The sequence below is a fragment of the Nipponia nippon genome, unplaced genomic scaffold (assembly GCF_047370975.1).
Source record: "Nipponia nippon isolate SJK-2023a ecotype South Korea unplaced genomic scaffold, ASM4737097v1 scaffold_2, whole genome shotgun sequence".
Classification (NCBI taxonomy): domain Eukaryota; kingdom Metazoa; phylum Chordata; class Aves; order Pelecaniformes; family Threskiornithidae; genus Nipponia; species Nipponia nippon.
In genome coordinates, this window is record NW_028262336.1 from 51,515,699 (window position 1) to 51,532,568 (window position 16,870).

At 37.6% G+C, this 16,870-nt stretch overlaps 1 protein-coding gene across 8 annotated transcripts in view; it reads right to left on the minus strand.

The window, feature by feature from the left end:
- The window catches only part of WWC3 (WWC family member 3), a 102,689-nt gene that overhangs the window by 27,262 nt on the left and 58,557 nt on the right, over positions 1-16,870 (minus strand). For all 8 annotated transcript variants that reach the window (XM_087758263.1, XM_087758262.1, XM_087758261.1 and 5 more), the window contains exons 7-10: positions 14,839-14,988; positions 12,462-12,535; positions 3,728-3,970; positions 342-431 (exon numbers count right to left, since the gene is read on the minus strand). In XM_087758263.1, coding sequence (XP_087614389.1) covers positions 342-431; positions 3,728-3,970; positions 12,462-12,535; positions 14,839-14,988 — 557 coding nt within the window. The remainder of the gene's footprint in view (positions 1-341; positions 432-3,727; positions 3,971-12,461; positions 12,536-14,838; positions 14,989-16,870) is intronic.

Genomic DNA, 16,870 nt, shown 5'->3' on the forward strand with positions numbered 1-16,870 from the left:
ATTAAAACCTCACAGAACTTGAAAGAATGTTATCTTCATCTTAGTAAAACTGTAACAATATTACAACGGGTTTTAAGTACGTATCTTCTTTTCAGAAAATAAGATAACATACAGAATTCCTAAATACAGATAATAATCTAGCCCAAATAGCCATCACTAATACTATTTATAAAACTCCATCCAAATCATCACATTCCATAGACCAAGCTATATAAATTTAGTCAGAAATGAATCTACTTGGCACACATACATAAAAGTACTAAAAGGTAAACTTTATAGATTATTATTATTCTTCTCTGCTGCAGTTAAACTTCAAAACCTGATGGTTTTACTTAACTCACCTTTTTAACTGGGAGTGTAAATATGAGGTTAAACGTGTAGCTTCTTCTAGTTGCATAAGCAAACAATTTCTCTTTTCCTGTAACAGTATCCTATAATTAAACAGATACATATTACTATTTTTCTTCATTATAGTAGCACTCAAGAACTGCTAGGAGCTTTCCAAGTACAGAAAAATATCACTGGATTGCAGTTTGGAATATAAAAAGAAGTTTCACTGTTTTAGAAGTTTTAATTTACACAGCTCATATGCAGCAACAGTAATTCCAGCAAGAACACGAGAACCAAGACTCCAGCAGAATTCCCAGACAAGAAAAGTAATTGAGGCACAATGCAAGAGTCATGATGCTGAAAATACATTACAGCAATTCACAAAGTCGTAAAAACTCCTAGGTAAAAACATTAGACTCTACAAGATTTTTTTTTTTCCCCTTGCATCAACCTGATTGTGCCAGTAAAATAGAGAGAACTATTATGACTTTTGTCAATTTGGCAGGAGAAAAATATTCCAAATAGCCCTGTTATCCAAGCTAATTAGTGTTAAATTTCAAAGATAAAAAAGAAAATTTTTGGAGGAATTCTCTTAAGCCATAACCACAAAACTCAACTTTAAGCTCTAATTCTAGGTGTTTCAAGTACATTTATACCTAAGCAGGTGATACAGCATTTTGAATACTAAGCTATGACAAAAAATCTTGCTGTGACTTATCTTTTGCTCATTCTAATAAAAAGCAGCTGTATTACTCAGTACCACTGCCACAACACAAATGGAATGCACCTTATAAGGTATCTTAAATTCTGTATTTTGAGATTATTAAAACTTCAAAGAATAGATTTTATCATTGATATCACATTTATTCTTTTCCTGAATCCAGAATTGTAATTATTCCTGGTGTTTTGTTTTTCCAAGCCCAATCACTGAACTTCAAAATAAAATCAGGGTGGTAATCTGTTTTATGTTGTACATTTTTACGTCCAGGAAAGTTACTGCTCCAGCCCTGTGTTCACAAGTGGGCTGGAAATTGGGATTCTGACAGACAGTTTGGAGAAAGCAGTTCAAACTTATTTGAGTGCTTCAGACCTTCCTCAACTGCAGAGACAGCTGTTAGAATTCAACATGTTAATGGGCAGGATAACAAAAAAAAAAAAAAAAAAAAAAAAAGTTCAACAAAAAGGGAGTCCTTCTGGATAAAACAAAATGGCAGTATTAGTTTCAATAAACTTTGGATTGTTAAGACATGAAAAAAAATATGTCTTTGTTAGCAGTAAAAACATAAATCTATCAACTTCTTTGGCCTCCAGCTTCATCAATTCGTACGCTGGCAAGGGGTTGTAGCGCTACGCTCCAGCAACCCCACCGCCCTCTGGGGAGGCTCTCTTCATTGCAACCACACGGCAGAAGCCGCACACCCGAGTGAGTGCAACGCTGAAGCTTTTCTCCTGCTTCTGTGGACCCCAGACCAGGTTAACCAAGTGCTGCAAGGAAGGCTGCAGCTCAGCTATGTAAACTTACATGATAAAGGCACTGCACACGGGAACCAAAAGAAAGAGACAAATGGGTGCAAGAAACTTAATGATTCAAAAGCTTACAGGGGAAAGAAGGGGTATCCACACCATCTACTTTAAATAACAAAGTTAGGAACCTACACTCCACAGTCATCATTGCTGTAAGGTAGGTACCTGCGCTAAAGGGCAAGAGATGCCTCCAACTAAGGCTGCCAGCCAATCTTAAAAAAACCCAACCAACCAAACAAAAAAACCCAAAACCAAACAACCAAAAAAACAACCAAAAAAACCCGAACCAAACCAAACAACCCCCCCCAAAACCAATCAAACAAAAAAAACCCAAACCAATCCAAAACAACAAAAAATCCAACAAAAAAACCCACCTCTGCCATACAGATTTTAAGTTAGTTCTGATCTGTGCATAACTCAGTGCCTTTAAAACTCAGTAACAGAACAGAACTGGTAATTATTTAAAGAGGTAACTTCTTTGTATTTCACAATTAGGAGAAAGTGGAAATAGAAAAGCAGAAGTAGGAATGGTTTGGGTTATTCCTGAGCGTAAAATAAACAAACAAACAAATTAGGGCTACTAATAGTTAAGCTTTCCCCCAATTTGTTATACAGAAATAGAGTGCCCTGCAATATTATTCTAACTTCTACTCAACTTTTTGCTAGCAATTGAAATATCAAGTATCACATTGGAACGCTGGTTTCCACAGCATGAACTACATGGAAAAATAGCTTGGCCTTCTTGCCAACATAGTATTCACTACCTAACATGAGAGCCCAAAAACAACAAATAAAACTTACTACACTGCAGTGTAAAGTGAACTCCCTTTTCTGTCAGTTTAAGCTAGAAAGCCAACGTTAACGATATTGCAAAAATTGCAAAATATATAACATTGAACTGTAGGTTGGCCATGAATTTTCTATTTATTGCCTGAATTTACTGTCTGAAGTAAGCCTTTTAAAAGGAACTGAAGTTCTCAAAATTTGTATATGGAAGGCACTTCCAAGTATTTTAAAAGTGTCTTAATTATGTAAATATTAACCTTTACACAGATCACATTAAAGCTCGTTCATGTAGTTCTCCAGTGTCAAACCTGGGGTTTTACCACTCTTAAAGAGAAACAAGTCTGGGAAACAAGAACAAGTACTTTCTTGCTTTCACTGGAAGCAGGCTATGGTAAGAAGGAGAGGTTAAGAGGTTTTCTCCATTTCTTTGGCTACAGGAAAAACTGGGCGACTTTGAAATATACACGGTGTTTCCATTAATATGTTTTGGGGGTTGTTTGTTTTTACATATAACTTCGTATTTAATTTATATTTTCCAGAATGACTTTGCTTACTATGTTCTCTGAATGTCAGAGTTGGGATGTGCTCCTACTGCCAAGACTGTAAATTAAAAGGAAAAATTGTGTACAAAAGGCAGTAAAAACTTAATTATTTAACTTTCCTGTTATAAGGCAGAAACCAAATATAGGAAAGGATCTTTGTTCTGATGCTTTTGGAGATGAATATTACTCCACTGCAAAATAACAGAAAAATCTTTCACTATCCAGGTAATGTTATTCAGGTCTCTATTATCAGACAATATCACTCAGACTTTTCCCAAGCATCTTTTGTGACTATTCTGATCTCTTCTTCCTATTCAGACTTTTTAGATGAATGAAAGGAGAATTAACTAGTCGACATCACTAACTCTCCTTGAGAAAACTTCCAAGACAGACAGAATTAAATAATGGCAGTCAGAAGCTGTTTCTTCCTTTTTTGAAAGCAAATTACTCTAGTAACATTTTTTGTTGTTGTTTCTTAAACACAGTGAAATTCCCTACTCTTCCTTTTGAAACAGTAGATAAGAAAACAATTTAAGTTCCCAAACCTTTCAGTGGCCCCATGAGCAGACGTTGCTCGAGCCCGCTGAATTTCATCCTCCAAGCGTCTTTTTTCTTCCTCCAAACGTGCAATGTCTTCTGGGGATCGTCTCTGCTGACTGATGAGCTGCAACTCCTGAAGAAGAGCCTCTTTCTCTTTGATGAGCTGAAGACGGTCCCTGTCCGCTTCAGCCATTCCTGGCCAAGATTCATTGTCTAGCAAGGCCAGCTGCTGCTGTATATTCGAAACTCTTTAAAAGAGGATAAACATATTTCAAAACACAGAAGAGACAAAGATAAAGGTAATTAAGAGGAAAAATACCATAAGGTGAATCCTGTTGACTTCTCGTTTTCTTCTAAATTTCGAAACAAGAAAATTTAGAGGAACTTGGAAGGATGTTTCTGGTTTTTTGGGGTGTTTTGTTTTGTTTTTATTTTTAAAACACTAAAGAACTGCAAGTGCTCCTAAGTGTGTAGCTGTATAAGAACTACAGTGCATTTATCTATCACATGGACAATATCTGTCTTCACAGCCTTCTCCTTTTGTAATAAACCAATTCATATTTTAGAGCTGTTGAGTTTGCTGCCTGTAGAGCTGAAAAAGTTGAACATCCTTTCATTCCTTATTATTCCACTATCAGATCTTAACTTGGGATTTCGAAAATACAGTGAGAAGTTGAAGGGGATGAAGGGGAGATGCTTATCTAGTGACAACAGGTCCATACATTCATGTCCCACACCTAGTAGAGGAATGGTTCAAGGGGCTGAAAATATTAGGCAGACCTGACCAACAACAAACTTTTAAGAATAAATAAGCTGTCAGTAAAACAACAACATAGGTCTGGAAAAAAGATTTACTGGTTACAAAATACAGGTGGCTTTAGATGGATCCATCATCAAATCAAGCAATTAAATAAGCTAATTTGATTTTTTTGTAGTAGGTTTTATAGCCAAAAGTAGTTTCGTATATCTCAATATGCTGAACCACTACACAAAATAACAGTTGTAAAAATAATTCCACAGCTGACATTTTAAGACAATGTTCTGCTAAAAACAAATTTTGAACTCTTACAAATATTACAAAGAAACCTAAAGCTAGAAATCTCACAAATGCTTCTCTTGGCAAAAATCAAAAGGTATATAAGCATAACAGGGAGAACACTCTTTTACCGTTGGGTATTTATGCTTGTCTTACAATGGGCAATTTAGACACTTTAGAATGTTACAGTTAAAATGAAAAGTAAATTAGAGAAAATCTAGCTTTCTATTTTTGAACTTTTGAAACTAAAAAAACCCCATACAACAGCTATGCAGTTGTACACCTCAGTTTCATCTTCACTTTGAAATGGCAGCATTCAAAGTTCAGTGCACCATAAAAGATTACCACCCTTTAAATAAATAAATAAATCGAAGCACATTTAAAGCCAGCCATAGAAGTGGGATATACATTCATTCTTTTGGTAAGTTAGTTTAAGTAATCTTTTTTCCAAAATATCTGGTAAGAAAGAAAAGATAGTAACAAAGCAAAGTAAAAGCACATAACAAGCAAACAGAAGACCCACAGAAGATTCACAGTGTGATCACAGGCACAGACATGACAAAGGTAAGGTTTTACCCATCTAAAACCAAAACCTCATGCAGTGTTTTTTTCATACTGACATCTGGAAAGTATTTGGCCATCAAGGGAAGGGAAATAAAGTATCAATATAAGTCATTTAGCGATGACTGCATTCATATATGAATAGGAATTTTACTGTGAATTTTGTCAAATAGATTCCCCCCCCCCCCCTTGGATTTCATTTACAGCAAGTAAAGAACTTGTGTATTATGTTACATTTTAGTCCAAAGCAGAACACTTTATCAAGCCCTTCAATACCATTTCCTCCTCCTTGCACTAATAACCAACTTCCTGCCCATAGCTACTGAAAGCACCATTGTGAATCGATACGTATAGGCTACATATTTCATGCCTCAGCTATTGTGCATGAATTCCAGATGCAGCTTCCTGAAGAACACCTCACCCCATCGACCAAACGTCAGGGCCAGGAAGAGCGAGCAGAGTCAGTCCTCTCCCCTACCCAGGCTGCTACGCGGTTAAAGATTCAGTAAACACTCCTGAAGGCATATGCAGCTTGATTTTCAAGTGTTCAGTGCCAAACGAAACAAATGGGGATTCAAAGACCTTTCAACAGAATTTCAGAGTTCAGGTACAATTGGGTTATCACAGCTTGGCAAGCGAGTGCGAATCAGATGAGCCCTGGCAACGTATTTGAGTGACCAAGTTCATAAGCTCTTACACAGCTTGTGGATGAATGAAGATGAGATGTGCCTGGTGAAGTCTCTGCGTTGTTTTGTAAGATAGCTGAAGGACTGACCCTCTCCTTCATTTTAACACTCACAATTGTTTTGCTAGCTATTTTTCTAATGCAGGGTTAAGAAGGTGAACACAGGAGCAAATAAATGCTAATGCAGGCAACAAGGAAGAGAGAAGGGCAAGAGGGGAAGGTGGGATCCCCCCTTCCAGAGCTAGTTAACCACTGAACCCGCTTGGCTGATCCACCCTCAATACAAGAGAGTTTTAATTTAGACTCTTGAGCTTGCTGAGAGCACGTAACTCCCTTTGTGTATGACATTCCAGTTTAAAGTTTGTTTTTTCCCCTCAATTTCTGTTATAAGATGCTTTGAAAGCAGGAAGTTGTCATACAGCAACTTAATTACACTGTTATTAAAGGGAAAAGTACTGCTGTAGACAAGGTTTGTATCGCTGAAGAGTTCCAAAATCTGATTAGGTATTTACTTTGATTCCCTCGCCACTCTTAGCATTTCAGCTAGCTCTTCTTATCTCTACGTTTTCCCTTTAAGCAAAGAAAAAGCACTCGCAAAACACTACATAATGCAGGAATCTGCTGGGAGGGGAACTTCAGCACCAACAAGGCAGTTTTCTGCAACCTGTATTTCCCGCAAATGAGCAGAAGTTTTCAGGGAATTTTGTTGCTTTCTTTCCACTGAGGACTCCCTCTGCATGTTGTTCCAAAAAGCTACCAGTGATAAGCTTTTTAAAATTTATCTCCTTGGCTAGAAAACATCCCTAAGGCTTTTATGGTCTTACTCACTCAAACGTAAGAGAAATATCTGAGCAGTCATGTTCAGTTCTGCTAAAACATCATAAAAAATCCTCTTAAGCATGTTCCACAATTACAGCTTGTCTTCTCCCAACACAAACTTTTCTTCCCAAACACAATAAATACATAAATAAGCAATTTCACTGTGCTTGTCCGTGCCAGATTTTATACCTATAGTACACCAGCCATTCTCACTGCTTGTATGTTACAAAAAAGTGGCTGTTTTGCAATTTCAGACTCAGTGCATACATTCACCTACCTTAAACACCCACTTAAATAAATCAATGACTTGACATAGATTGCAATTTAAAGGGGAAAAAAAAAAATTAGGATCCTTTATGAAGTCTCTGGTTTTCAAACACATTTTTTCTTCCTACTGGTATTTTTTAAGATACTACTTCTTAAGTGCAGTCACTGTAAAAGAGTACTTTTATCTGGCCTAATGCCAGATACCGAGATCCCTACTGATACAGCAATTTAACATATTCCTGGGGAAAAAACAGTTAATTTTGAGCCATCAACATTCCAGGCATTTTGCCCATTCCCATCCTTGCATAACAAGTGCTGAGGAGCTTGCATTCCACCCTCGAGTAGGTGGTATCAAATGACTGGTTTCCTAGGTACGCAGACCAACTTGCTTATTTCAGTATTTAAAAATTTCAAATGGAGATGAATATAACATCTCCAGTTAAGCAGAAAAGCAGGAGGGGTACAGATAAGATGACAAAGGTTTAACCTGGTGATCTTAAGTAAACACTGATTCAAAACAGCAAACTTGCCCTGAAATGGCCACACTAACATAGCTAGAACGATGCCGAGCCCAAGACAACGTAGACATGGCATGAGGGTGGAGATCAGTACAGCCAGCAGTTTACTACACAAACTACATCGTGGAGGCAAAAAAGCATGTATTTTCAGAATTTACAGCATGTCTGAATAGTTATATATCTACACAGCCCCCCCTAGACAAAATAGGGCAACGCTTCTGTCAGTGGAAATATCTGGGGAACCTAAAAGATTTTGTTAGTGTCTAAACCTCATTTTCAAGACTATCTGAACCCAGCACTAATGAAATTATACCACTGAGCTCAAGAAGAGGGTATTTATTAAAATACAGCATAAGAAGTGAGATTAAAGTAAAAATCACTTTTTGTGAGATGAGAGAGTCTGATTTACGATTAACCCTGTGTTTAGACCATTACTCAGATTATGACACAAGCCAGGTGTCTTAGGGAAGGAAATACTCTGAAGCAATACAAAGGTCCTAACTCATGCCCATAAAAGGGGCAAATTATGGGTATCCTACAGCTGGCATTTCCTAACCTACAAGCTCTGGTCTTTCTAGCTTAAACAAGTTCTTCAAATTTACTTTGAATATTCCAAGGAAAAAAAACCAATACCCCCCTGCATTTAAATGCCTAGACTTCTGGGTGACATATCAGACCACTGTACAGCTGAGGCCTTTGCTACCTGTGGAACGGGAAGATTGGTGGGGATAAAATACAGAAAAAAATCCACGGTTATGATTTGGAGGAGAACGGTGTCTAAGATCACACAAATATGCAGAGCTGATCAACATAAATCATATAAGCCTTAGGCTTATAATGGGCTTATAACTGGACCCAGTTCTCTGCCGCTTCAGGTAACAGGGAATTTCTCCTACATGCAGTACCCAGAGGAGGTGGCTGTGGGACTGAAGACACATAATGAAGGGTGTAAGAACTCTGTAATTCCTGGTATTTACAGACCCTCTTGCGACTGGATTATGATTTATATGCAAAGAGGCGAAGGCTAGAGAAAGGGGAAGAAAGAAATGGAAAGAACAAGAAGCTGGGGAACTCAGCCAAATGCTCACAAAATTTCTCCACTGTGTCTACTTTGGCTGTTCCTGCAAGTATGTACCACTGTGGTTTGGCAAACACAAGTACGCTCCGTAGAATATCCAGCCTTCCTGGCAGCCCGATTCAATAACAAGGAGGTCTTAAATTGGCTTAAGACGCTCATGAAACCTTTAGAGTCCACTGGCATTTTGCAGATAAAATTAGGTATCCACCTTTAGGAAAACTGCAAAGCCTGCTAAAACCAATGGAGGAGAGGAATTAGTATCTTCCCCAATTCACAGGTAAACTGGTATAACGAAAACTTTAAAGACAGTTCAAAAGCATGGCTCAGCTCCCTTTATAACCAAAAGAAAAAGTTTTATGTTTAAAAACTGACATTGGGAGATTTAGGTTTAGCTGACATGCCTGACCCAAATATTTATGTGATATCAGACCAGGTGCTTCATCCCTAAATGAGATTTTCAGATTAGTTTAGCAGAATAAAGCATACTAATCCACTGAATTTCACTAGAAATTAGGCAATTACACCTTGAAACCTGCCTATACAAGATGAATTTTAACAGGAAAATACTTGACTATGTTATTGTATCAGTACTGGAATGTTGCTATCAATATCCAACCAACATGTATTTTGTCAGTACAAGCACAAATTGCACCGACACACTTCTGCTTCTGCTAGTGCTTTTAAAAGCCCAACTGCAGGTGATTTCGGTAATGAGACAAGTTTGCAACAAAGTAACTATTCAGCAAGCGTACTGGCAAGAAAGAAGTAACATTCTTAAAGGGAATGTGGACATATTAAGCATAGCTGAGGAGGAGGCTTTTTCAAGGCTAAAATAGATCTGTTGACAGCCACTGTACGATTTAAACAATGGAACTGAAAAATAACATCTTTGAATTCAAATTTATAGAAGGCATAAACAAATCACTGCTTTTGCACCCAAATTACACAAGCTGGTTGAAGATGTTTGGATGTTATTAGTTCATTAAAGTCAGGTACCATCAGACTGGATTATAAAAAAAAATTTCAAAATCACAGTTAAAAATTTTGGTGCTTCTTATTGAAGTGATCATTTTTCATCTATTGATTAATACACTTCACAGGATATGAGGCACTGCAGCAGTGACGTTTCATGATCATTTGCTAACATACTTCATGTAGTCATTATACTGAACTGCACAACTTAAAGAGTTATCAAAGAAAAACAATTTGCTTTTGATTTCTCTTTCTATGAAACAGTCTATTCAGAAAAGCGCTCGAGGGGTACACTTTCCAGTGTGCAAATGCTTTCATGAGAGGTGGTCTCACTGAAATAGCAACTGAAACTAAAAACGCTATTTATCCAGGCAGCTTGGGGCTGTCTGTTCAAAAAGACCATCCTCCCTCCTGCTTCTCTGGAGGGCCACACTGACAGATCTGAGAGAAGGAATTTCATGGAAATAAGGTACAGTTTATTTAAAAATAATGGAGGGGAAGAGAAGAGTAAAGAGCAGAAGACAAGTGATTGAGCCTCTCTTCAGCATGACTGGCGAGTTAAAAAGAATTTACACGCCTCCTCCCAGAGCCTCGATCAGACACAGGAGAGAGGACCTCTTCCCAGCACGCTGAAGATGTCAGAACCCACAGCTCACAACGTCTGAAATACCCATGGGAAAAATTAAATTGCAAATTATCCAACTTCCTTCCAGTGGAAAACTGAAGGGGAAAAAAAAAAAAAGCAATGTGAATGTCTTAATTTATGCAAAGGCCAAACCACTCAGTAGTTAGAGAGATTTCTGAAGGAGGAATTAAAATCAAATTATCTTTTATGAGGGAGGAGAGATATTTTGGGAGTACAAGCCAATTTTTCTGCTATCACTGCTCTCATCTCCTGAATTCCTCAAGACAGTTCATTCAGAAATCCTAACACTGAATTTCCTTGCTAAGACACCATATACAGAGAACATATTTTTATTTTTAAAAATTCTTTCCTACATATAGCAAATATTCTGCTCGTATCTAAAGCTGTATGATCTTATGGCTAGATTCACAAGAGTAACTAAAATGCAACACACTGCCCTTCAGTTTGTGGGGCTTTCTTCCTGCTTTCCTTTAAGGGAAAAGACATACTTTTCTGCTACAGTGTCTTTTAAAAATCTCCCATTAAAACTTAGAAGTAAGACAGTTTGTCTGTTGTACTTATTTGCTATATGTTTCCACACCCTGTTTGACAAGCAAGTAGTCATAATATACTGCTTTACAGTTGTGACATACTGTAGCATTTTAATTTTCTACTTCGTAGATTTTAATGCATCGCAGCACATTCCGTCACCCACACTCTGCAGTAACAGTAGATATTTCACCAGGCAAGGGAGAACAAACACAAAGATATTTAGTAGAGACAAAAGCCCTACAGAAATGCCAGCAAGCTAAGGGGAAGGAATGCATGATAAATGAAGAATGCAACCACAGAGATAACTGGTAGGGGCAATGAGCTTTGTGCAGTTCCACTCAAAAGCTGAAAGCTGATTACTTCCGTACAACATACTGGGCAGAATAAGGCTACTATTTTAAAGCAACTAACACGCTTTTGCTAAATAACGGACCGTTGTCAGAGCTGCTATCCCGGGCAGCAAAACTACCCTTACTGCAATTACTATTCTCTAGTTGGAAGGTTAGTTACCTGGATATTCTACACTTAATTAACATCAGACCCCAGCTCACATCTGATGTTCAGAAATAGTGCATTCCATGCACAAACAAATGTTCGGTATTTCCAGCTGAGAAATGCTTCTGCTACAAAAAAAAAAAAAAACAAAACCAAAACAAAAAATGAAAAAGAACCAAAAAACCCCGCACTACTCTATCTTTTCCCTGCAATAACACACAAGAAGATAATTGTTTTGAAAAACACATAGAAAGGGTATGTCAGAAAACTGAACTAAAAACATTTAATACAATCTTCACAGCACCAGTGGCTCTGCTAAACTAAACAGTATCAAACTAAATTCTGTCCTCCTTCTTTCAGCAGCTGTCATGAACCCCTAAATTACACTGGACTGTTAAGTGCTAAGGGTTAAGCCTGTGACCAAACAGGACACTGACAGGTTTTTGGTTTGCCCTTTTTTTGCCCAATTATTTAACCTTTATTAGGTAATAGTCACTGGTATTCACATGCGGTATTTTAAAATGCAGACTTTCATTCCAGTTACAAATCCTGAAGATTTAGCTGTGTATCTCTAACATGCTTGCACCAATTTAATTTTTTTTTTTGAAGCCCGTATTGCATCCAAATGTGGGTAAATTTTCCAAGAACAACAAAATGGTAAATTGCCTATAAAGCTTCCAATCCCTGCCAAGACATATGACAGCATTATGGTTTCCCCCAAAGAAAAAGTCACCGTAATATGAAAAAAAGGAGGCAAAACTATTGAACTTTTTTTTAACCCGTGTTCTGAGAAGTAGACGAAGTTGAAAAGAAAAAAGAAAAATTAAAGACTGCTTATACTTAGGTTTGAGAAGGGGAAAAAATGTAAAACAGTTCAATTAAACTACTGCAATTTTGTGTTTATACAAGTGTAGAACAGGGCTGACATTTAGCTTTATCTCTGCAAACAAATATAATAATCTTATGATAGAGTCTTATGTTTACCTAAGCTTTTATTATCTGTGAACTACTCAACAGTAAGCAAATTAGTCTTCTTAAAGACATTTCAGCTAGGAGGCTGGTTCCAGTTCTACTTTGAAAACTTTAATCACAAGAGTAAAAATAAAAACCAACAAATTTATCTTTAATTACCTTTTCTTGGCCTCTTCATATTGCCAGTTCAGTCTTACTTTGTCTACAAGTCTTGTTTTGTCATCAAACCCAAACTTTTGCAGCATTGAAGAGCAAGGAGAGGGGGGGAAAAAGAGAGGGAGAAATGTGATTTTAAAAACACGCTCACAATACAGAAAGGGATAAATTAGTCTCACTTACTGGACTCACTAAAAAACCTCCATGCTTTAAGTAATAACATAATAAAAATCTATTCTATGCTTTAGAAATACAAAACTGGTTTATTGCTAAAAATACAGAAGATAAATGAACCCTTTCAATAAATTATGATCCTGGAAATCAAGGGTTAGCAAATAGAATCAACGGTGAATAGTCAAAGCTTTTCTACTTTATCCAAGCCTAAAACACAAAGAGTGTTTTGAATTGAAATATTTTACTACTTGATACAGCTATTTTATGGATGGTTTAATTAGAAGTAATTCAGATTATACTCCCCGTACTGTGATGTGTTACCTAGCACTTAGATCATTAGTGTGTTTTAAACGCTATTACAAAAACATCACCTGATCCTTGAACCAGTCGTAGAATACGCATTTATGCTACAACTCCTACTGTATACAGTCCAGCTTCTACAATAACTTCTCTCCATCTTAGGGCATCAGCAGTTCCCCTCTTCAGAAGCCTGCGTACGGTCTAATAGTTAAAACCCAAGTCCCTATTTAAGTGCACTGCTGCACTGCTAGGTTTCTCATCTAACTGCTGCTTTTGTTCTCTTCATCATTACACATGTACAAAATCCACCTCTTTTTTACTCACATTCCACTAATAATTCAGGAAAACAATTAACATCATTATGTATTTTATTTTCCTAATAAAAAAACCCTATACCTGATAAACACAACTTTCAGACTATATTTGGCTTGTCTTGGATGGCACTCAATGTGTATCGTGAATGGGAAAACGCTGCTGTTTTCCTCTTGGTAATTCATTTTAGAATTCAATAATCACATCCTCCACCAGTCCAAAAAATGACATCAAAAAAGCACCATCTACCTAACACACTGAAAGACAGCCTGGTGTTAGCTAAGTTTTCTTAGATGCTTTAGGAGTGTATCTTCTTAAAAACACAAATTTCCTCTTCTGTAGAGGCCCTCTGGAGACATTCAGCTTGGCAATCAGTGGAAGACGACAATAGAGAAGAAATGGGATGATAAAAGCCTACGATTGAGAAGTTGCATAGTTCAACAAAAATTCCTAACCAAATGCAGAGTAACATCCAAACTATAGTACTACCGAAATACAACAGGTTGTCTTCTTGCTTTGTTGTCAATCTCATCCACAGAAGAAAATGTTTTATTGCTTAAGAACAGCTAGGCTGCCATAGTACAAGCCAAACTTTTATTATTTGGAATACACAATTTCCTTCACACAGAACTATTTCCAAGGAATGATAATATGTTCCTCTCAAATACCACATTTAAAGGCATATTTGAGTATAAAGGTTTGACAGACTAGATCAGAAGTTTTGTTAGTGTTTAAGAAACATTACTTTGGGACTCTAACAAATACTTCCCTTGCCTCAGAGAGGAAAAAGGAACAGAGGTCTACCCTACATCTTTGATATGTGTGAAAGATGATGACAAGCATGGTAAAAACAAGATTTTAAAAAAAAAAAAAACAAAAAACAAACCAAAAACAAACAAAACAAGAACCCCCCAAAACCCCAAGAAAACAAAAAACCAAAAAAATCCCAAAAAACCAAAACAAAAAAAACCCAAACCCCCCAAAACCTGAAAAACCAAACCAAAAAACAACAAAACAACAAAACAAAACCAAAACAAAAAACAAAACAAACAAACAAACAAAAACAAACCAAAAACAGAAAATCAACATCCATCACTACTACCAAAATACTAACACGGCACACTATTGCACCATCAGGTCTCTACTGCAGCTTCAAGCTGGCTAAAGCATTTTCTTCCTTCCTGCATCATTACAAGCATCAGAGCTGGTGACAAGAAGAAGTCTGTGGATACCTCAGCATGAGCTGCTATTCAGAGATGAGCCTGCAGTCACCAAAGTGCTGACATGAGAAGTGCTCTGCCGGGCTGGCTGAGTCCGGGAGCTCATTCCACCTGTCACTGACCTGCGGGCCCAGGTTGCTACGCCCCTGTGCCACGCTCAAGTAGCAGAACCGCAAAGCCCACCGCTCACGAGCGCGGCTCACACGCTCTGGAAACAATAAGCAAAAACAACTCCCTCGCCACCAATATTGCTGTGGATTTTTCATTCTGCTACAGCCAACACCTCTTAAATTAAAACAGGAAATAAAGATGTATCACTATAGCACAAAAGCAGCTTATTTTCTACAGCAAACGTCTTGCGTAGGAACGCATACCTCTCCAGTGATGTCAGTCTGAGAACAAGCATCGCAGTGTTGCTGAGGTAAACAGGAGTCGCTGAGCGAACTTGAATTGTGCTGGAGATCCTGCAGGGAATCTGTAATACAACAGCTATTCCTGAATCCATCTGTTAACTTGGCCAAGCTCTACAGGAGAAGAGATTAAAAAAAAAAAATTATTAAGAAAAACCTATTTTTGTAATTTTTTTATTAATACAAAAATTCTATTTAAAAATATGACTTTTTTGAGCTATTTACAAAAAGTAAAATTCATCATAGTGTTACTAACATGAAGAAGCTTTGGTTTAAAATCAACCTCTCCTTTTAAAAGATGCATTTAATAGTAAACAGATTTTTTTTTTAAATTACTTCATTTAGATCTATGAATGTTTTAGCTTTTGTGTGACTTACAGTTCTTTAAATGTAGCAGCTGTCAGCTTTCAGGTTAGCTGATAGGGAAGACAAATGTGATTCACCTGCCCTTTTGCCATCTTCTGCACAGGTTACATTCCTTAGCCACTACTGCTATCACATCCAACTTGATGAATACCTTGTATTGATTGCATTTTTATGACAGCTGATTTCACCCTTGTGCTCCCTTACCCAAGGTTCACATAGTTAGAGAGGTATTTTACACTTTGGGTTAAGCAAGGGACATCTCTGAGATGTCTAGACAATGACACAAACTGTGAGGGTAAAGCAGACACCTCAAGCAGTCTGCAAGGGGAAAATAAGACAGAATCACACAAAATAATAACAAGAACTTGTTTGACAATAAGAGCTTGGTTGACAGGCTCTTATAATTCCTTAAAAAAAAAAAAAGATAAAATTGTTAATATTGCTTTTATTTTCTGACTGTGCATTCTCTACTTTTCAAAAATTAGAGATAATGTAATGTTAATAACAAAACCATGGTGCGAGCTGTCATTTATGACTGAAACCCTGAGCATTCTGCATCAAATTAATTCTGCCCCCTCACCAGAAGATAAAGGACAATCAAATGACGTGAAAAGAATTTATCAGAAATTTGAAGAGCTGTATCAATTTATAAATCATGACATATTCAAACCGTTTGGTTCTAAAAATAAACACAAAAACTCTCAAAACTGCTTACTCTAGTGACTGAACTACAGAATCAGAGACGAATCTGAAGCACTGCAATAGGAAAAAGCTGGCCCTCGGGAATCTCAGTGGCTCTGACAACTGGTGATTTGCAACCAGCCCTAGTTATTGTGCACATCCAATTATCAAGAGATTTCTCAGTCTTCAAAGTGCAGTTTAAAAGGGGTAAGACAACAACACTGCCTTTTCTTACAAATTCAACTAATGGACTCAAGATAAACCTGAGTAACAGTACCTGGCTGCTGCTCACAGAATGGCAAGACCACCTTGAAGATGAAGGCGTCCAGATTCAGAGCTTAGGAAGCATCCACAGGAATTGCAGCAGGCCTGAAACTATCCAGAAGCACCAGCTTTTTCTGGTGTCCTCCATTTCCACCATACATAGTCCATCCCTTTGTTCTCATTATATATTGGTCCCTCCCTCACGCCTACCTCCACTAGAGATGAACAAGAGGGAAAATACCCATCCTGGTGCAGGATGAAGGAATGGGCAGGCTCCCTAGACACAAGAGTGGGGAGTCTCTGCTCCTCCCTGCCACCCCCCTGAACACAAACACACTTTGTCTTCTTCCTACTGGAGAAAGGCAGGGAGAGACGTAGGTACCTGCTATGTCCTTCTTAGTATGAAGGACAAACAAAATAGTTTCTTCTCAGTCCTGAGAAAGCAAAATTCAATTTCAAGTTATGCTGCTTAGAAGCCCCTAGCTAGTGTCTCTTTATCCTCCAAGACTTGCTGCAAAATGAACTGCTCCACAACGTGGCAAGAAGAAAACCAGAGTGCATTCCACTTCACAAACATTGAAAATTGCAGAGTCCCATCCAATGCTCTTCTTCAAAACTCACTGGAAATCATCCAGTCCTGCAAAGTCTCCTGTTGTATGGAAGATCAAGATGGATCCCTAATGGG